The sequence below is a fragment of the Rhinolophus sinicus genome, linkage group LG01 (genome assembly GCF_036562045.2).
Source record: "Rhinolophus sinicus isolate RSC01 linkage group LG01, ASM3656204v1, whole genome shotgun sequence".
In the NCBI taxonomy this organism is placed as follows: Eukaryota; Metazoa; Chordata; class Mammalia; order Chiroptera; family Rhinolophidae; genus Rhinolophus; species Rhinolophus sinicus.
This window is the reverse complement of record NC_133751.1, coordinates 199,384,040-199,406,876: the sequence shown is the minus strand read 5'-3', so window position 1 is coordinate 199,406,876 and position 22,837 is coordinate 199,384,040. Positions and strand designations below refer to the sequence as shown.

General features: G+C 40.2%; 1 protein-coding gene across 3 annotated transcripts in view; it reads right to left on the bottom strand.

The window, feature by feature from the left end:
* RHBDD1 (rhomboid domain containing 1) overlaps nt 1–22,837 on the bottom strand; it is a 111,598-nt gene that overhangs the window by 72,055 nt on the left and 16,706 nt on the right. For all 3 annotated transcript variants that reach the window (XM_019736621.2, XM_019736620.2, XM_019736622.2), the window contains exons 2-3: nt 14,980–15,487; nt 13,591–13,723 (exon numbers count right to left, since the gene is read on the bottom strand). In XM_019736621.2, coding sequence (XP_019592180.2) covers nt 13,591–13,723; nt 14,980–15,412 — 566 coding nt within the window. In that variant the 5' untranslated portion in view covers nt 15,413–15,487. The remainder of the gene's footprint in view (nt 1–13,590; nt 13,724–14,979; nt 15,488–22,837) is intronic.

The following is a 22,837-nucleotide window of genomic DNA, read 5'->3' as shown; positions in this document are numbered from 1 at the left end:
TGGCCTATTTATTTATTATTCTGTTTGTGGCATATTTTATCAAAAAAAAAGGGGAAAAAAAACATGTTTTAGAATCAAGGAACTATGGTAATATAAATAATAAAAGAGACATATATTGCTAGAAATAAAATGTGTTATTTATTTGACCTGTGTGTTATAAATGACTATAAAATTAAAATGCTCTCTTCTTGAATTCAGAGGGGAGCAATGTCCATTTAAAGAGAGATAAATTAGAATCAAATTATTTTATCTCTCATATAAGCTAATGAGAAGCCAACTTGAAATGGAAGGAACATTCAGCAGTCTGCAGCCTGTTCTCAGATGGTTATCACAGAATAATTGATGTACTAATGATTTCAATTCATAGCACAGACTGTCTGCATTTTGCATAATTTGAACCAAACCTGAATGTAAATGAAAAACAGTCCTCTTGCCTATTTAACTTCCATAACTTTTAACTAAAAACACTTAATATTACAGAAGAGGAAGGGGGAAATTAGCAAATATAAAGCATTTTCTATTTAAAAACATTCCTCCTTATACTGAAATGGAAAGGATTAAGTAAATACATCAGAAATCTCCAGAGATGTGATTTATCATCTTATTAGTTGAGAATGGATATTTAATTGTATAACATTTATCTCCAATAGTGTCTCCTGGAAAAAAAAAATCTAAATAGGCCAAAGTGAATATTCTAAATGCTCCGAAGGAAATTAAATGTGCTTCATAGGGTTCATTATTTTTTAATGAGAAAAATATTAGTAAGAAAAAAAAAATCAAGTCAAAATAATTGCTACATTTGGTAATTAACTTTTGGGATTAAAAACACCCTTTTTCTGTAAAACACATTACACAGAGCTCTTCAATTTAATAAGATACACTTATTGATATCACCTTTTAATCCAGGACATATGACTTTTCTCCAATTTAAAAAACGGATCTTTTTAAAACAACCGTCAGTCATAACCTGAGACACCCAATGCAGTAAACCCAAGTCTTGCACCTGTCACCATCACCAGAATTGATCATTAACAAGCCTGCTTAGTTACGTACAGATTAGGTAGGTGCTATCATCCACACTCCCACAATTACATCACAGCGTGATGGCCAATTAGTTTCAACCTGGGTAGTGAACCTTATTTCTGACAACTCCGTGTTCAACTGAAAAAACAGCTGCTTCCTTATTTCTGCCTACTGCTCTCCTGTGTAATTCTGAGCCAGCCAGGTGGGTAAAGCAGGACCTAAAGGAGGTCTGACTAATTTAAAGCCAGCAGGAGTCTTCCATACTGGTGTGCTCTGGTTGGGACGGAAATTTCTCATATCCACCTCTGTGCATGACATATACGTTTTTAAATGAAACCATGGCAGGGCTATCCAATTACAGAAGACAGTATGGGTTCATACACCTAAATTAGAACTTGCTTAGAAATCATGCTATGTGGCTAATTGAACACTGCTGCTGAATCACATGACACATGACAAATGAGAGGAAGTGAACACTCATACACACAGACATTCAGGGATGAAATTTTATAACTCTTTGTTAGAAATAAAACCAGCTATAACAGCCAAGAGGAGTTGCTATGGACTGAATTGTGTCCCTACCCAAATTCATATGTTGAAGCCCTAACTCCCCAAGGTGATGGTACTTGGAGATGTGGCCTTTGGGAGGTGATTAGGGATAGATGAGGTCATGAGGGTGGGACCCTGGTGATGGCATTAGTACCTTTATAAGAGACACCAGAGAGCAAAATGGCTCTCCTCTCATGTTTTCTCTCCCTGCTCTGTGAGGACACAGTGAGAATGCTACAAATCAGGAAGAGAGAGAGTTCTCACCAGAAACCAACCAGGCCGGCGCCTTGATCTTGGACGTTTAGCCTCTAGAACTGTGAGACAATGAATTTCTGTTGCTTAAGCCACACAGTTTATGGCATTTTGTTATGGCTGCCCGAGCTAAGGCAGACGTCTAAGGAGATATGAAGACTAAATGTTACATGGTATCTCAGGTGGGATCCTGGAACAGAAAACGGACATTAAGTAAAAAGTAGGGAAACCCAAATAAAGTGTGGATTTTAGTTACTAATAGTGTGTCAATATTGGCTCATTAATCGTAACAAATGTACCATACTTAATGTTAAGATAAAAATTAGGCAAGACTGGGTGTGGGTTACATGGGACCTTTCCATGTACCTGCACAGTTTTCCTGCAAATCTAAAACCATTCTAAAAAATAAAACTCATTTAAAATATACATATAAATAAAACCTATGTCTTCAATCTCCTCCCAAACAATCCATCATGTAATTTCTCTATTTTCAGTGTAAAAGACATCCAGTTCTTAACTGTAATTTAGAATAAGTGATTATTAACAACAGCAATAAAAGAAATTCCCCATAAGCATTGTCTAAATTATTATTTATGAAACCTGAAATTGTACTGTATACTTAAGGTCTCCTAGTTTATATAATTTACTAATTTGAGCCCATTGGAATTTTATATCACCATCATTAACATTAGATAATCATAGCTTCTTAGAAATATATAGAGGGCACAAACTACATACAAGGAAATACAACTTATTTAAAAAAAGTGTCCCATTTCACTAGTAAGAAAATTGTAAATCACAGCAATGAAATACTTTTTGTTACCTATAAAATTTCTAAAAAAGGTAAGAGACTATTCAGACTGGCCAGGAAGTGGAGAAGTTGGCACTTTCAGATGCTGTCGGTGGACTGTATCTTACAGACAGTAAGTTGGTAATAAGTACAAAGAACCATGAAAATAGTTCAAACCCTTAATCCATGATTCTATGTCTGGGAATCTTCTCCACGGACATAGTCAGACCTGGGAGCCAAGACTTGCAAATAATGTTCTGACAGACATCCTCACTTGTAATTTGAATGATTAGGTAGCAAACTCAGTGTGTAAAATTAGGTATGTGAAAATCGGTGACTGAAAAAATAAAGGAAGCAAACAACAGGCATCATGATGCAGCCATTAAAGCTGAGGCTTTTGAAGAACTGTATGTATAACAAATGAAGTGAAACGGTAGAAAATGTAATTGTGCCTGAGGGTAGGGGTGTGTGATAGCAGAATGCTAATAGCAGTTTTCTCTGGTTGGGAGACGATGGGCAATTTGTTTTCTTCATCATACGTTTATGTTTTCACCTTGCTTTAATGAATACGTCCTTCTTTCAATTAGGAGCTGCGAACTTAGGTTGGACTTTCATTTAGCTGCTACTTTCGTTTCAGTTTATTTATGTAATTTAACCATTTTTAAAATGAATTTTTATACTAAATCTCTTCAAAGAGAATAACTGAAGAAAATTCAGTAGTCAGATAAAATTGTCTTTTCTGTTCTCAACGCGCCTCCTGTTCAGCTCGAAGTCCTTCCTACAGTTGTCAGGAACGGCTGGTCACTTTGTCCAGCTGGACAGGGCTGGGTGTCCTCTCTGTGCACAGGTTTGGGCCCCAAAGCCAGAGATGACTTACACACCCCTTTTCCCTGAAAGAGTTCCAATTCCACTGGGAAGGAAAGTTCCCTGCCTCCAAATTTCTCATTCTCATCTCATAAAACCTAACTCCAGGGAATCACTGCTTTGCTCTCACCTTGAGTTCTCTTCAACTGTGAGCCCTCCTGGGAGACAGTCAAATGAACTAACTCTCTTATAAGACTCATATAACTTTCTTTTCTGGGAGCCTGTAAAGACAGGAGGGAGGAAACGTACAAATGGACAAGTAAGGAACGCAGGAGAAAAATTCCCCTACTTCACCAAATCTGCTCCACGCTCTTGGAATGTTGATTCAAACTTCACTTTTTTACAGGCTGTGAAAACATGTTTCCATGAAATAAGACAAAGGGTGAGTATCAATTCTATACATACACCTGTCATCCTTCAAGCTTATTAGGAAAATGCAACAGTCCCACTAGATACAAAGAAAAACGATGTGACTGTGCCATAGAGACAGAAAACCAGTGCCTCAGAAAATGCTCAGCTGGACACTAAATAAACAAGCACACTTGTGTACACACAAATACCTACACACACACTGCTACACACACTAAGCAACTTGGCAACATCACATTACACCTACTAAAAAAGTGGTTTTTAAATGACACCCAATGCAGGCCAATTGGTGCTACAAATTCTGACACAAATGACACAATAAATTGGCATAACTTCCTGAAACACAACTTAACCTATCCTTGAAAACCATGAACCCCAGACAGAGGCCCTCTCTCCTCTCAATGAGCTGCCCCAACACTGCCCCAACCCTGAGGAGACCAGTCCTCCCTGAGCTCTCACCCGTCAGGCCCTTCCTGTTAAAGCTTTCTGCCTCAAGACTATTCATTTGGGTATCATTGGATTTACATATTTCTCACCTGCTTATTTATACAAACCCTCACTTTATAGCTTTTTAAATTTTTTTCTTCAATTATAGTTGACATTTAATATTATCTTATATTAGTTTCAGGTGTACAGTGTAGTGGTTAGACATTTATAGATCTTAACCCTATATCCACTTGGTTATTTTTTCTTTTCTACTAAGCTGTTGGTAATGCTTCTACATTTAAAAAGTTTAGAAAAGAACATTACATTTACCTTTGGGAAAATGTGTTAACTTTTACACCTCATTTTCTTTGCTCCAGATAACCCCTCCTCCATGAATTTTCAAAGGATTTTATTAACAACGTTGTTTATAACGGATCAGTATTTCTGATTTAGGGAAAGTCTAAGGCTGGTAACCGCACATCTCCGTATACAGACAGCTGTAATAGCTCAAGAACCGGCACAGCCATTCGTGAGCCTTGTGAACATACAACACTCATTCTAACAAAAGACAATAAACCAGCAGAAATCTGTGATCACAGCCTGTTGTCACTGCCACCAAAGTCCTGGCAATCTAATTATCTAGTCCACTAAAATGATGCTGAGCCTACACGTATATTTAACTCTAGTTTAAGCAACTAATAGGTGCTTTAAAGGAACACCTCTCAAAATAGCTGTACTGTGTCCCACCATGAAAATGCACTTTCGACTTGACCCAGTACACACACACATAGAGCTCAAAGAAAATTTCCTTGAAATAATATGCTTCCTACATTTAACACTAATTCTGTGTTCTCTCTCTCATGCTGCTTGTGACGCACTAAATCGATTTCAGGATCTTATGAAGGGTTAGAACCCACAGCTGAAAACCACTCCTTTCAAGCCCTGTTGCTTGAGGGGTGATGTCACCAGGTCTCACGGTGCCGCAGCGTCTCAGTGTGGACCCATCACCAAGCCTCTATCCTTCGCTCTCGTTTGCTTCAACTATTCTCACTCCCCAAACACTGTCCTTAGTACTCTTTTCGTTTCATTTTCCTTTCCCCCTTCCCTTTTCATTAGCCTCACTGTTGCCATTATAGCTGCCGCAGAACAAATCGCCCCGAATGTAGTGGCATAAAACAACAAGCATTTCCTTCGCCTCAGTCTCTGTCGGTCAGAAACGTACAAGGAGCAGCACAGAGGGCAGCGGTCTCCGCTCCACCATGCCGAGGCCGGGCTGACTCCAGGCCGTACCTAAAGGCCATTCACTCACATGTTTGGTGTTGATGCCACTGGAGGCTGGGCTCTTCCTAGGAGCATGGTGGCCTCAGGGCAGTTGGGCTTCTTATGTGGGCTCCAGGGGCAAGTGTTTCAGCCCACAAGGCAAGAAACTGCCTGCCTCAGAGGTAATGTGGTACTTTTGCTGCCGTCTACTGGTTATAGCGAGTCACAAATCCACCCAATTCGGGGTGCCACCTCTTGACGGTGGCGTGGAAAAGTACTAAACAAACACGTGGAACAGGAGATGGTGTGACAGTCCCCTTCTAAACAGTAATTCCCCAGCCTCCTTCCTAATTTGCAAGGCAAAGCTCCAACATTCTACTATGTAGCTAGATCCATATGCGTGTCGACTTCCACTTCAAAACGTAACACCCTGCTGAACTCACTGTCCTCTTCTTTCGCGTTCCCGATCTCAGTGCTACTGGGGACGGAAAAACTGCAGGTTGCATTTTAGATAACTATGTCAGAAGCACCTTATGACAACATGTAAGCAGAGACAAGGAGAGAACGCAAAGGAGCATGGTAGTTCCATGCAGCCCAATGAATGCTGTCCTGTATGGGACACAGGCGGGTTTTACAGTCAATCTCCATAGGAAGAGAGAAGCAGCCATTCTCCTTTGGACAAAGAGTTCACCCTGACAGTTGTTAATTAGCAACATCAGTGGCTGCGTAGATTTTCACAGACGTTCTACTGCATCCCTCTCTCCCTGATCCCTGATCACATGAAGCTCCCTTGGAAGAGGTTGTTCAGGTTCTACATCAGCAACTCTCTTTTCCTACAATCTAAGAAACCTTCAAGTGGCTCAGGAGGGAGCCTGAGAGTTTAGAGCCACAATGTTCAATGTGTGCTCCGTGGACTATTGGAGGTCCCAGAGATCCTTCAGGAGGCTCAGAGTCAGAACTATTTTCATAACAACATCAAGACATTATTTGCCTGTTTCGCTGCATTGACATCTGTGCTGGTGGCACAAAAGCAAGGTGGGTACCAATGCTGATGCCTTAGCATGAATCAGACAAGGCAGTGGCCCCAAACGGCACCAATAGCCACGGTATTCCTCACAGCCACACACTCGGTTAGACAAACAAACCAAAAAAAGTGGAAGTTTTGTTTAAGAATATCTTTGATGAAGCAGTAAAATAATTTTAAAAAAATATCAATGTTAGCACACATCTTTTTAATGTTATGTGGCAAAATGGGAAATATGCTTAAAGCACTTCAGCTGTATCTCAAAGTGAAATGTTTATCTCCAGGTGAACCACCAGTGCAGTTGTCTGAGCTGTGAGATGAACTGAACTAGCCACTGTTTTCATGGACCACTCCCTACCATGCTTACTTAAAAGAAAAACTGACAGACTATGCTTAAATACATGGAAAATGGCACACATTTTATCAAAGATAAACAAAGTGAGCCTTCACAAAAAAAAAACACACACAAAAAAAACCCTGAAGGTATTCATTGTCAGTGATAAATCTGAGCTTTCAAGTAAAAATTCGAATTTTGGAAAAATTCTACCAACTACCATTGAGTTTGACAGCTTCCCAATACTTAGAGACATTTCTGATGAGATTGGTGAAGATATTAACAAATGTGATATTTTGATACTATATAATTAAATTTGTCATTATTTATAAGGTTTGCATAATCAGTGAACTAATATTTCCAAATGACCAATACATGATATTAGAAAATTATGTATGAGTAAAACATGCATTCAAAGTTTAAGATAGGTCAGGGGCGGCTGGATGGCTCAGTTGGCTAGAGCGCAAGCTCTTCACAACAGGGTTGTCGGTTGATTCCCACGTGGGATGGTGGGCGGCACCCCCTGCAACTAAACATTGAAAATGGCGACTGGACTTGGACCTGAGCTGTGCCCTCTACAACTAGATTGAAGGACAAGGACTTGGAGATTATGGGCCTAGGAGGGCTTGGAGTGACTTGGCCATAACCCAGGAATGCGGGCAGCCACCAGACGCTGGAAGAGGCAGGAACAGATTCTCCCCCAGAGCCTCCGGAGGGGCCATGGCCCTTGACTGCAGCCCAGTGACACTGAGTTCAGATTTTTAGCTTCCAAAACCATGAGGGAATAAATTTCAGTTGTTTTAAGCCACCGAGTTTGTGGTAATTAGTTACAGAAGCAAGGAGAAATTACTACAGATGTTGTCTATTATCTGCATATAGAATTATTTTCCAACATCCATGGAGGACTCTAGAATAATCTGTCTTCATTGTCCTAGGTTATCTCACTGCCCGTGTAGGCATCCACCCAACAGCTAAACCTACAACCCCTTGACTCCAATAACCTCCTATTCCACCATTCCTCAGTTTCATAGCATCACAGACACGCGCTGGACCATTTCACTAGTAAAACAGACTCCGCATCTTGTCTTCTGATACCAATTCCTATTCACAGGGCTGTTTTCAAACTTGACAAAACCTCCACTCCATCCCTCCACTGCCCACAGTCTACAGGCCTCTTCGGTCTCCTTTCTTTCCCTTCCCCATAGTCACCACTAGGACAATCCTCTGCACAGAAACCAGCGGGGATGTGCCAAGAAGCTCAGGGAGCATCAGGCCCTCCCTCTTAGGGACCCTGCAGAGCTGTGGGACGGGTCCACGCAACGGGTCCACAAGGCCATCCTTTTGTGAAAAATTGGTGAAAGTGACGTATCTTAACCACAATCGGGTAAAACGTCTATCTCTTTCCACTCCAACTTCCCCTCTATCACACCTCCTCCCAGCTCAGGTGGCACTGGAGTGGCCCCAGACATTTTGGGATTTAACTAAAGAGAAGCCGAATTGAACATACATTAAGTTTGGTTTCAGTGGGGCTTACTTATGTGGTTCACAGTCATTTTGATGCAGGTTAAGTCACTGTTAGTCATTGCTGTGTAGAAGTGGCTTCCAGAAATATTCTTAATACCCACTATGCGTCCTTAACTAGAATTGTAACAGGAGGCACAGATGTGGCACTCCTACAGTCCTGTCAAGAGTCCTAAAGCAGCCGGCACCGGCAGCGTCAGCATGCTGGAATGAGAACTCAGAGTCTGGAAAATTCTTCCAATTACCACGCTGGTAAACTCTAAGTCGAGGATTCAGTTCCTAATAATTAAAACATAGTGACAACAGAAATTCTCCATCAGGAATAGACTAGATAATGTAGTACATGAAATTATATATCCACCATCCACTTCCCTTTTCTTTTTGGAGAAACCTGCAAAATACACTTTATCAGAATTCCTGTGTTTGTAGCTCTCAAATATTTTCAAATCATATCAAAAGCTGTCAATGGAAGTAATGAATAAGTGCTTGGGTTTCTGGTAATCCAATTAATGAAGAAGAATGAATCGTAAAAAGGTAATACTCCTTGTTGACACAGCATGCCGTTTTCAGTATCCGTGAAGAAAACATAAATCTTGTACTATGCCACTGAAGACCACATAAATCTTGTATGATGCTCAACTCAATTCAAAGAACAGCCAACAAACTTGAAAACGGTACAAGAAAACTTGAAAAGTCCTTCAATTTTACAGCTCATACGTAAAAATACCTTAATAGAGGTTCCACCAAATCTGACAATTCTAAAACTTTACACAGTAAGTTGTGAAAGAAGCTTTGCTAAACTCTTAATAATAAAAAAATGATTTTGATGCACCATGCTGTTCTCTCTACAGAAACGCGATTGCCAAATTATTGTCACATGAAGCAAAGATCAAAGAGTACGCAGAAAAACCTGTGGGAGAAAATATTACAGAGGCATGCCAGGGAGTTAATACTATTTTTATGGGTTTTGTAATGTGTATAGTGTTGGTCAGCTCTTAAAAATGTGTAAATTGCTGTGCTTTCTTTTTTCATTTAAAATTTTTACTTCTGTTTCTAATTTTGTATTTCTTGCTTAAGGAGGAACCACAAAATTGAATAAGCTTCAAGCCCGAGAAACCAAGATCTGCCCTTGACAGAACACTTACCTTCCTCAATTCCTTGCTTTTGGCTATTAACCTCCAACCCTGGATTTACCCCATGTAGTAAATGCAGAAGGAACGATAGAATCAGAAAATCATCTTTCAGAACACACCACAAAATAACCCATTTGGATAAGGATCAGGAGATGTATACTAACCCATCAGGACAAAGGTTACTGAGAACAAGCTGTCCGCATGATGTCCCAATATCAACCCCACAGAATACTTGCTAATTATAAAGTGATAGCTGTACCCTCATAAGGGAGACTACCTTAATCAAGTGATTAAACTCACAACTCCTAATTGTTACAATCTGGTATTAGCCTTTCTGATGGGATGCAATATGGATGGAGTCTACAGCATCTCCCCATGAAGTACTCTTGCCAAAAAACCCAGTGTAAGTCTTTAGACCTAACTTCCAGTTTACAGAAATGCAGAGATCAGAGAAACAAGTTAAATCACCTTACAAGGAAACCAGCAGACAAATCTAGAACGTGGGACATTCTACAAAACAAGAGACCTAGTCTCTTCAAAAATTTTCCATGGCATTAATGTCCAATGTCATGGAAAAGTACAAAGGTGGAAGGGCTGCCTTAGAGTAAAGGAGAACAAAGAAATATAATAATCAAATGCACGGTGTGAACCTTCACTGCATCCTGGTCCTACTTCATGCCCCGCCCTCTGAAAAAAAGTTACAAGAGACATTTTGAAAAGTGGGAGATTTGAATAAGGACCAATTAATTACTTGGCAACACTGGGCAATTACTATTAATTTTCTTCAGTATGACAACAGTAATGTGATTACGCAAAGGAATAACTTTACTTTTTAGAGATGTGTGCTGAAGATTTTAAGGGTGAAGTTATCATGACGTTTGCAATTTATTTCAAATGGTTCAGCAACTTTAGGTTTGAGAATTTTTACAATTAAAAAACTGGAAAAAGCAAAAAACATATTAAATCTATTTTTCTCTCATTTGATCAATCTAACCAAGCAGTTTTTCGCAGGGTCAAAATAATTACTCTCCTCAAACATGAGCAGTGAGGCAGTACCCAAAGCCATGTGGCTAAGGTTTTCAGAACTGCCACGTTGGACTAAACAGTCGCCTAGAGTCCAAAATCAGTCATGGCCTGCTTAATTTGTGTTTAAGAGCAGCTCACGGGAATTTTCAGACGCTGATTGTCATTCAGGATGGAAAAGTCAAGTAGGAACAAGGGACGGGGAGAGACCAAACTCAAACAAACAAAATTAAATAACAGCTAGTTTATTATTTTGAGGAAGAAAAAGAAATCAAGCATGATTCCTTTTGGGAACATTGCACACTCTCAGCGATTTATCGCATAATAAAAATGACGAGTTAAGTACTGTATCGTTTATAAAGCACTTTCATATGGATCACTTCTTTCTCTGACTCCTTCAAAATGACATGACACAGGAAAGTAAGTAATATCCCCATCTAACAGATCAGGACACGGAGGCTCAGAGAGGCTGGATAATTAGACGGAGGTCCTACAGCCAGGATGTGAGCCCAGGTCCTTTCACACTTAACACGGTCCTGCAGCGCGCTCACTGAGTGGCTGCCTTACTCTGGATAACGTTCATCTCTCTGAGCCTCAGTTTTCAGACTAGATAGCCTTAGGCTCATCAGAGAAACTGCACAAGTTCAGAATTGGGGCTAGAAATTTAGACTAGAAAGTAACAGGTGGCATCAGATCCCCCTTCCTTTCATTAACCCCAGGGGGCGGGGTGGGAGGTGGGAAGGGGCAGGAGCTAAGCCTGTGAGGAGGCAGCCACCTAAGAAGCCTGCACCTCTCCCTCCTGGGCCACCTCGGGCACGGGGACACTTTACAGACCCAGTTGCCTCCCAGGGTTCCAGGACATGCACAGAAATGAGAAGACCATGTGAGGCAAAGCAATCACCGAAACAAGGTCCACACAAGTACTGGGAAAAGCAAGAGCATCAGGAAAGGGGTGTGATTACTTCACCTGCAGGTCAAGCCCACACCCCTCACACTGCCTCGTGGCTGGCTGGCTGTTTGGAGGGGCTTCCCTCCATAACACTCTGTAATCAGGGGAAATTACTAATTCCACAGCCTTCATAAAACACAGAGGTCCACCAAATGTTTGGTTGGCAGATTTTTCTTTTTTTCTCCCAAAGGGCAGCTCATTAAGTCCAACAATAAAGCAGGCTTTGTTCTGAAGATTTACAGTGTTTTCCCAATGAAAATTCTAATTGACAACCACCAGGAGAGTAACAATGCAGAGCAAAGAGAGCTCTGGTTTCTCCCATTCTTCCAAGATCCATCTCAAAGAAGCACTTGCTTCTTAGGTTTCCTGGACCAGTGTTTAGCTCAGTCTTTATTTGGACACATGCATAAATAGATGGTTGCATATGAGAAGCTTTTTACTCCAAGTAGTCAAATCTTAAAAACCAAAAGATTTATTCCTTCGAACTTCAAAGATAAGGAATTTCACTTAATTCCCATGTCTCTCCACACAGGATAAGCATATTGCATAAAAATACAACAATGCCTTTTCTATGTAAAGAAGGGGGGACCCTAAAAATAATAAAATGCATGATGAGAGTCTTTAGAAATAGTTGCATGAGAATATTAAAGGCATTGCGATTCAAAGGATCCATTATAGAATTAAAGTTCAAGTACCAGAGGGAATGATTTTCATATGAATGTTGGGTATTGCTGTCACATACGAGAGTGTCTCCTCCACATTGAGAAGCAAGTCAGAGAGCTGTGAGTGACAAGGCACAGAGGGGGCTGTTCAGATAAGGGACAGACATTACCAGACCCTTTTTCAAAGAAAACTTTGAAGATTTTGTTAGGCTTTGTTCCTGGAACTGTCACAAAATAACAATACAGTTGCAAATGAGTGGTGTTCAGTGGCCATATCACTGCCTTTTACAGACCAGCTGGCAATGCTGCCCATGATGGGAAATTAGCATTAAAGAAAGTCTCAGGGTTACCAGGCTGACATACAGCCCAAGGAGAATATTCTCAAGTGAAGAACAACACCCAAGAGCCACACAAACCAGAAGCAAAATAAAAACGCCTGTCTGAAAGGAACAGCAGTGAGAAAAATCATCCTTATTTCTTTCTGAATCTTCCTGAATCTCTCACTCCTTCAGTGTCCACATCCCCACAGGAAAAATCAACCAACCAACCATGGGGCTTCCAGTTGCCATATACAGATTAAGAGAAGTGAAGCTGGTGGAAGAGGTGGAAAGATAACACAATTCACCCTCCTTTTTCTACACAGCAAGCAGAGAAAGGGACCACAGTGGAAAAGCACAGGACCTCGGGCAGGAGCACCGGGGACCAGGAGTCAGGGGGCTGGAATCCTAATCAGTCTGGTCTCTACCAGCAGCTGTTTGATGAGTCCCTTCACTTCCTGAATTTCCTTGTCCTAATCTGTCAAGGAGTCACAGACATCTTGTTCTCAAAGTGTGTTCCTTGGAGCCCTCGGGTTCTGTGGTGGTGCCTTGGACGCAGCCACAGTGACACAGGGTGATGAGAATGGGGCCCTATGCTGCCTCTCAATCCAAAACAGTTCGGAGGTGATCCATTTCATATGTCGAGGTTGTGAGTAAAGCCTTTTGTTTCGAGTTCTACCACCCAGACAATGCATAACTAAAATAGCTCAAAGGCACTGGACCAACATACCTTTTTATCATTATAATTACACAGTTTCTACATGCCTCTTTGGATTATTGTTGTTAAAATTAATTAATTGACAGGCAAATTAATGTTGATCCTCAAATCTGTATATCAGGTTCCGTTCCTCCTACTTAAAAGGTAAGAAAACCAAAGCTCGGATAAGACAAGTACCCCAAAATCACACAGCTAAGTAGGTAACAGGATTCAAACTCACGACTGTCTGACATTAAAACCATTAAGCCTGATTCTATCCTTATGATTAAAGAACAAATCTCACTGTAAACAAAATTGGTTTCCTCATTGTTATTGCAATTCCTTCTCCACAGAACATCAGGTTCCCCATTTGTATTCTCTGAGAGTAAACACTTACCCTGACGAGATGAAATGAATGGCCACAAGTTCTGCCCAACAAGCAAATCTGTTGGGTACAGGAAAGCCCAAAACGTTGACAACACCTCCAGGGCAATAATGGTTGTTAAGAACTTTCAAAGCAAACAAAACTCCTGAAAGAGAAGAAAGAGCGTACAAATATCAACAATCCAAATGTGGAGATGATCAACATTTGCAAAGAGAACTAGTTGAAAATGAAAAGGATTATTCAATTACATCCAATTTTTTTTGCTTTGAAAAATACTCGTTCCTTATAAGTCAGCCTGGCTTTCAGTACAAAGATGGTGTTCAACACAATCATCGTTCTGATATTTCTTAACATAGAAGTTCCTACCGACTTTCTGAATGCTACCAAATATATGTCACACAAAATGGGGATAAAACACCAGCAGTGGTCCTAAATGCCATTGAATTGTACACTTCAAAACCATTAATTAACGCCATGGGAATTTTCACTCAATTTTAAAAAATGTATATAACTAACGTGTATTTGTCTAACCTCTATGGAAAGAAATGTTGAAGGCAGAATATATTCTTTCTTCTCCCACAATTAGATGCATCTTGGTGCACCTTAGAGGAAAGGGGCAGGATGGCAGGGAAAGTACAGGGGAGGGTTAGATTCCCTTCTGTTTTAGGACTATTTCCCTCCTCCCCTTCATATTCTAATTTTTAGAACACCTAATTTAAGCCCTGATGGCAATTTCAGTCCTATGACATATATGCAAAGTAAAAGAACTAGTGAGGGAGAAAAGTGAGCGACAAGGCAACACAAGGTTAAAGCCACGTAGAGTGGGTTTAAATCCCAGCTGTACCACTTACTAGGTGTGGAACCCTGAGCTAGTTTCCTTACTTCTCTGTGTCTTAGATTCCTCACCTGCAAATCCAAGATGATGCCAGCTCCCTATGAACCTGTTACATGAATTAAACAGCATGAATTATGCAGAATGACTATTATGGCTCCTAAAACATGGTGAGCGTGCCACGGTAGGCTGTGATGCATTTATTTTAAAGAAGTTATTACGAGGCATACTCATCTTCGTAGAGAGCTCCCAATCACAAATACACCTGTGGGTCTCTCCCTGGCCCCACCATGATGGAGCCAGGGTACATTTCCAGTACTGCATCTCCTACAAAACTACCTTTGAGCAGACCACAGCCCAAACTGTCCAAGAGTAAATGATGGATAGCAAAACCTATTTCCCACCTGTGCTCCAGTCAGCCTCCTCTCTCCAAAATCCAATGCCCAGCAACCCTGAACCACTCAGAATTCAGTTCCCTCACCAACTAGAGACCCAGGATTTATAAGAGGACAGCAGCCACGCCTCCCACACCGGCTATGCATGCTACCTTCGGGCTCTGTCTGCCTTACCTGAGAAACCTACAGCACAATTCCTTCGGAAGCCAGGTTCACCCATAAATTCTGCAACAGCAAGTTCCAAGAACAGGTACACCACCCCAGTGAGTAGGGAGAATGTGATGATGATATAGGCAAACCATCTACTTCCTAGTCTTCTTTCGAGATTCATTCCTTTCCATAGCATAGATACCATATTGAAATACAAATGCCAATCGTCTGCATGGTGAACGGGAGAAAGCAGTAAGCGCTGCCAGTCTTTCTGCTGGTAACATTTCTCCACGCTAAGGCAGGAGTTCTGCAGTGGCTTCAGAGGACTCAGGAAGAACCAGACGTTGAGAGCCAAAGTCGCTAGGGTGACAGGTGGGATATTGTTGACCCCAACCTGGAAGACTTGAGAAAGGAGCAGAAGAAGCCCCGTATTAAGTCCTCTTGATCTCCGCTGCATGGTCTGAGATCAACCCAGCGATGGGCAAATGTGCTCAGGCTTTAGGAATCCAGGGAGGTATACAGACAGTTGAACCTGAAACATAGAATAAAATACGCAAGAAAATGCACCAATTAAAAACAAATACATTGACAAGACACGCACTTAAAGGCAAGCTTACATGATGCACACCCCACCTCTCATCCATCAGAAACATTTGTTTTCAGTGTCCTCCAGAGTAACACCCAGGACACTGGCTGGCATCCTTCTTTCGTATTATATTCTAAAGTAGAAATTTTATCACAAATCCCAATGGACCAGTGAATGGATGGGTATGCTTTCTCTGACAAATATGCCATGGAAATATGACTTGTCTTTCTTTTAAGGAAATTTGTAACCTAAAAATACCTTACAAAGATAGTACATAAATATTTAATAACGATTTCTGCTGAGAACGTTTGTCAGGATTCTTTACCACCTTCATTTTTTCAAAGAAATATTCAGTTCTGATATATTACATAGAGTTTGCTCCAAGGTTTTTAAACATCAATAGCAAGTTTTAAAACACAAGAATACAATAATGTATTCTATTAGAATACAATAGAATACAATAATGTATTCTATTAAGAATAGAATACATTATCTTCTATTCCACACTGCTAGGTATCAACTGCCAGAATGCTTTATTTTCACAAAAACCTCAACTTTTACCTACTATGTGCCAAAACGTTACCTACTACGTGCCAAATCCTGCACTGAAACACAGTCCCTGTTTTTAAGGAGCTCATTTTCTACAAAGATGTAAACCCACAACTGCCAAACAACATTCGAAACACAGTGACAGAGGGGACCTGGTCCCCAGGCACAGGATTCAGCCTGAGTGGTGACATGACTCTGGTCTTTCAGGGTGAACTGGCGTTGGTGACCAAGCAGAGTTCCAGTGTTCAGCAGTCTGCTTCTCCACTCCCAGAACTTGGGCTGGACTTGCGACTTGTTTTATGGATGGAAGGCAGAAAAAAGCACACTCCATGAGTCCTGAATCTTGGCCTCAGGATGACCTGCAGGCTCATGCTCTCACTTGAAACCCTGCCAAGCAACCACGTGGACAAGTCCAGGGCAGCCATCCCTCTGATGGCCCTGGCCATTAGCCAGCTAGTACCCCCAAAGCAAACTGTCTAGGGGACCAACAGCTGACCACAGATGCATAAATGAGTCCAGCTGAGCCATCTAATTGGTTGACCCACTGAACAGTGAGCCAAATAAATGATATCTTACTTCACCAAGTTTTGGAGTGGTTTGTTATGCAGCAATTACTAACCAATACAAAAGGTATTTGCTTTGGTGACTGACTGGTTTTGCTCATGGGAAGAAACTAGCAAAGAAAGAGACACAGACTAAAGATGCAAGAGATAAAAAGATTCAAGTCCTTAAAGGGAAGAGCCTTCTCCATCATGGCATAATATTTATGTCATAACATAAATGTCAAGTGCAGATATGGGTCAGTAGGCAGAAAAGGAGACAGGATGCTGACAAGGTGCACATCTAGTGATTGTTTTTTCTGTGGAGCTTTCTTGGCCTCCACCCAAATAGGTAATTCTCTGATACCCTAAAGATTCTTACTCAGAGCACACATTGGAAAGTACAGGGGCCTTTGGAACAAAAAAAGGGCAGGATTTTCCGACTGACTAGCCCTGTGACCCAGGGCAAATTACTTAAACTCCCTGAACTTCAAGCTCTTCACATTAAATTGGAATTGCCTCCTCCCCTGGATGAACGTAACATGTCTGGAACAAAGTGGGTGCTAAGTCAATGGCAGCTACTTTTTTCATGACTACAAGGTAACCTCACTTATGTGAACAGTCATTTGCAAATGGCAGCATCTTAATGAGCCTCAAATGTACTCCCCACTCCCCAATACGGAGTCTTATCAACATCACCCCCAAAAGAAATGCCAAAGAAAAAAATTGTGTGTGTGTGTTCCCATCATTAACACAACCCAAGTTTCTTTTTTCTTTTTTTTATTATTAGTTTCAGGTGCACAAGACAAAGTAATACTTAGACGTTTATCATTTATATCCCTCACACTGTGTCAACCCCCCCGCCCCTATCCACTATCCCTCTGACATTGCACACAGCCATTACATTTCCACTGTCTCTATTCCTAATGCTGTGCTCTGCTTCTTGTAACTATATACATAAGTATGTATATATATATATATATATGTGTGTGTACATATATATGTACACATATGTATATCTATATATCTATAGATACATAAATATATAGATATATATATAGATATATATAAACGTGTAGGTGACATTCATTATTGTTCAGCTTCAGCTTCAGGTGTACAGTGCAGTGATCAGGCATCTACATGATCCCTGAGGTGGTCTCCCTAATGAGACAAGTGTCCATTGGATACCCTACAAAATCTTTACATTATTGATTACATTCCCCAAATTAACTTTCATAACCCCGTGGCAATCATGTGGTTACTGTCTGCTTTCTAATCCCCTCACATTCCCCCTTATCCCCACCTCCCCCCCCATCTAGCAACCCTCAGTTTTTCCTCTATGTCTCTGAAACTGTTTCTGATTAGTTCATTCACTTATTCTTTTCTTTAGATTCCACATATAAGTGAGATCATATGGTATTTGTCTTTCTCTGTCTGACTTATTTCACTTAACATAATGTTCTCTAGGTCCATCCATGTTGTTGCAAATGGTAAGATTTCTTTCTTCTTTATGGCTGCGTAATACTCCATTGTATAAATGTACCACAGTTTCTTAATCCAGTCGTCTACTGATGGGCATTTTGGTTGTTTCCATGTCTTGGCTATTGTGTATAGTGCTGCAATAAACATAGGAATGCATAAATTTTTTTGAATTAGAGTTTTGGATTTCTCCGGATAGATACCTAGGAGTGGAATTGCTGGATCATAAGGTAGTTCCATTTTTAGATTTTTGAGATACCTCCATACTGTTTTCCATAGTGGCTGCACCAATTTGCAATCCCACCAACAGGGCATAAGAGTTCCCTTTTCTCCACATCCTCGCCAGCACTTGTTGTTTGTTGATTTATTGATGATAGCCATTTTGACAGGGGTGAGGTGGTATCTCATTGTGGTTTTTATCTGCATTTCTCTAATGGTTAGTGAGGTTGAGCATTTTTTCATATGTCTATTTGCCATTGGTATGTCCTTTTTAGAAAAATGTCTCTTCATGTCCTCTGCCCATTTTTTAATTGGGTTGTTTGTTTTTTTGGAGTTGAGTGAATTTTTTATAAATTTGTGATATTAACCCCTTATCGGCTATATCATTGGCAAATATCTTTTCCCATTCAGTAGGATCCCTTTTTGTTTTATTGATGGTTTCTTTTGCTGTGAAAAAACTTTTTAGTTTGATTTAATCCCACGTGTTTATTTTTTCTCTTACTTCCCTTGCGCGAGGGGATATGTCAATAAAAATCTTACTCCAGGTAATGTCTGTAAAGTTGCTTCCTGTATTTTCTTCTAGGAATTTTATGGTTTCAGATCTCACATTTAAGTCTTTAAGCCATTTTGAATTTATTTTTGTATATGGTGTTCCAGCTTCATTTTTCTGCATGTGTCTGTCCAGGTTTCCCAGCACCATTTATTGAATAGACTGTCTTTACCCCACCGTAAATTCTTGCTTCCATAGTTGTAGATTAAATGACCACATAAGCATGGATTTATTTCTGGGCTCTCCATTCTGTTCCATTGATCTCTGTGTCTGTTTTTATGCCAGTACCATGCTGTTTTGATTACTGTAGCCTTGTAGTATAATTTGATGTCAAGTGTCATTATATCTCCCACTTTGTTCTTATTTCTCAAGATTGCTGAGGCTATCCGGGGTCTTTTATGGTTCCATATAAGTTATAGGATTATATGTTCTATTTCTGTGAAAAACGTTGTTGGTAGTTTGATAGGAATTGCGTTGAATATGTATATTGCCTTGGGCAGTATGGACATTTTAACTATGTTAATTCTTCCTATCCATGAACATACAACCCAAGTTACTTATTGCCATGGGCTTATTATTAGAGCTCTATAGCAGTCTCATGAGAAAATTTAATGAAATTTCAACTGCAAACCTCCCAAATAAGTTTTCAAAACTCTGTATTTTTCACATTGGCCTTCAAGGCAATTTTCTTCTTCAACTACTGTGATTGTCTTGCAATTCTCCTAAATAATTCTATATATCAAACATCATTGCCTGTAACAGGAGCAATGAAAAAACATGGCCTTGATCATCAAGTAATCAGCTTACAAGAAATCACAAAGAAATCCTTCAGTATCAGTACAAACAGTGTCCAATGGAGGCCAGCATATGAACACCAGAAAATCAAAACAAATTAGGGCTTTGCTTAAGAAATAGTTCCACCTCAATTGGAATCATTAGTGATGAGAAGAATAAACAGAAGAATAGTGGAATTTCCCCAATCTTTTCTCAAGCTGTGCAACTAGGCTCACATCACACTTGCTTTACGTCTTCGCCCAAATCTAAAGGTCCCTTTCTGTTCGCCTCCCTTCTCATCTCTCAGCTCGTCACCCCACTTCCCCGGGACACGGTGTTTCCCTGGGACTTCACCCCTCCTTCCAACACCCCCCCCACACACACACCGTCTCCTTTTCACTTTTCATCTACCCTTACTCTCTTTTGCACCTGCTCGTAGAACTCAACTCTCACAGTTTCCATAATTCTTTTTATCAGGATGATTCCTAAATTTCTATTTTTCAGCCTGGATTTCTCAGTAGGTTTCAGCGACATAATCTTACAGGAAGTAGATAGTCGGCCTGATCTCTTGGTTTCTGAAAACTGAACTTTTCTCTTCACAGATGACTATTCAGCCATTTCCTCTATCACTGATTCACTTAATAAATATCAAATGCCAAATGCACGCCAGCCCTTGTGGCAGGCTCTAGTGGTACAGCAAAGAACAAAACTCTTACAATCCCTGCACCTAAATGGTCCATTTCTATTTGTTGAAGGAAATAAAAACACTGGCTGCTGAAAATCAAAAGATGAATAAAACGATGTGGTTTATATTCTCAACAAACGTATACTTCACGCGAAGGCAGATATAACCACAGTCAGTGTGAGAAGTGCATAACATACTCGTACATTGAACTCTGCTCTCATACAGGCCACGAGAGTACTGGTGTAGGCAGAACGTGTGAGTTTTACGTAGCAAAGACAAATGGGCACTACTGCATACCAGCTCTATGGACAGCCCAGTTTCCCTCCTAGTAGATTATCAAGTCAGACACCCAAGGTGAAGGATGCAGCCTGTAACAAGGTAACAGAAAAGCCATGATTACAGCATAAATGGCTGAGGGCAGAATTATCGTATCCCGGTTGATCACCACTGAATACCCAGAGCTTAGCACAGTGACTAGCATATAGTCTGTACTTAATAAGTTTTGCCCAATGACTCAAGATTAGTATTTGTATCACATGACATAATAAATGAGACTGACTGAAAAGGTCTGAACACCTATGGGATGTTCATCTCTGAGCATTTTTCCTGCAATTGTAGCAACCTTCCCCACGGCACTATATATATTATTCTATTTGCCATTTTTAGTTCCAGAACAGTGTTTATAACATTTATCTCAACTTTACAGAAATAAACCTCCGCTCTCTTTAAAATGTATTAATAGGCTGCTTTGCCAGAACTATTTGATTTTTTAAAATGGCATTTTAGTTATATAGTAATACACACCAGACAGCTCTATATCAAGGGTGTGACAGAGAAATAAAAGACTTCTTGAAATATTGATAGGAAAATTAGCAAGATTTACTTTTAATGAGAAATTAAAAATTAAATAGGTATGTAATAAGAAAAACTAAGTAGCTAGAACAAACAAAAGAAACTGAATTCATAACTTGGGAAACCAATGTGTCTCGAGGGGGGAAAAAGAAAGGCATTTTATAAAAAGGGAATAGAAACTAATTGTAGTGATTCTCAAGTCTACTTACAAAGCAGGGAATGTTTCATCATTATCCTTTACCAGGGAGGTATATATCTCAACTTTCAGTTTAAATGTTCAAGAATTCAGAGCATTAAATTACAAGAATACACTCCTGTTATAAATTAGATTTACAATCTGGCATCTGATAGTAACCAAATTCATTTCATAAGAAAGAAACTACAGTTTTAATGGGAGTAATCAAATGCGCCTCTGAAAACTGCCTTCCATGTCACTATGAGAGCAACAAATCTTACAACTATTCACTGCGATTTTTTTTCATTGTATGAGGTTTTTCTTTAAAACTCGAGGAAAGGTTTATCACTACATATTTGAGATAGATTATTGCTATGTCATTATTACTGTTTTTATGCCTTTGGTAAATTTCATTGAACAATTCCATTTATTAAGTATATTCTCTAAAAAGTCATACGGTTGAGTGCAGGTTTGTTCAAGTCGCTTGGCAAACATTTATCAAAGGCCTCCTACCATTAAGGGTCAATACTTTGCTAATGCCTGACTTTCTAAATGCTTCAGTTTTTGTTGTTGTTTTTTTAAATTGAGATATAATTCACATCCCGTAAGACTTCCTGTCTTAAAGTGCACAATTTGGTGGTTTTTAGTATATTCACAAGGTTGTGAAATCATCCCCACTAACTCCAGAACATTTTCATTGCCCCAAATGAAACCCTGGACCATCAGCGTCACTTCCCCCCCCCCCCCCCCCCCGCAGGCAACCACTAATCTACTTTCTGTCTCTATGGATTTGCCTCTTCTGAACATTTCATATAAACAGAATCACACATACAACGTTTTGTGTCTGGCTTCTTTCACTTAGCATGACGTTTTCAAGGTTTATCTATGTTGTAGCAAGTATTAATATAATAGTTCCTTTTTTATGGCAGAATATTTCACTATATATCGGGGGTGCCAAAAAAAAACACGTATGCACAGTTTAAGAGATATTATCTATGTATTACTTTTAGAAGTTGAATTGAATTACGGTAGCAATGTGTAGTATGCCGTTCGCTTAAAAGGTGGCGTTAATCAAATGAATGCTAGCGTCACCAGGCAGCAGGCAGGACAGTCAAAGAAAATGGCGGAAGCACGGTGGTCCTTCAAGGAGCACAAGACCGTTTTGAAGTGGTGTGTGAAATTTGAGAACGTTGTGGAAGCACAATGACAATGGAGGCGTGAGTCTGCAACAGCACCTCCAACACGCCTGACAGCTGCACGCATTCGTGATAAGTGTGAGACGCATGGTGCTGTGTGTGACGTGCACAAGGGAAGATCCGGGAGGCCTCACACAGCAACAAGTCCTGCTGCTTCTGCTGTGGTGCTGGGACAGTTCACACGCTCGCCACAGAAGTCTAACATACAGTGTTTGCTGTAATCAGAAGTGTCTGGACGCTGATGGGAACCACTTTGAGCACCTCTTGTAAGTGCAGAA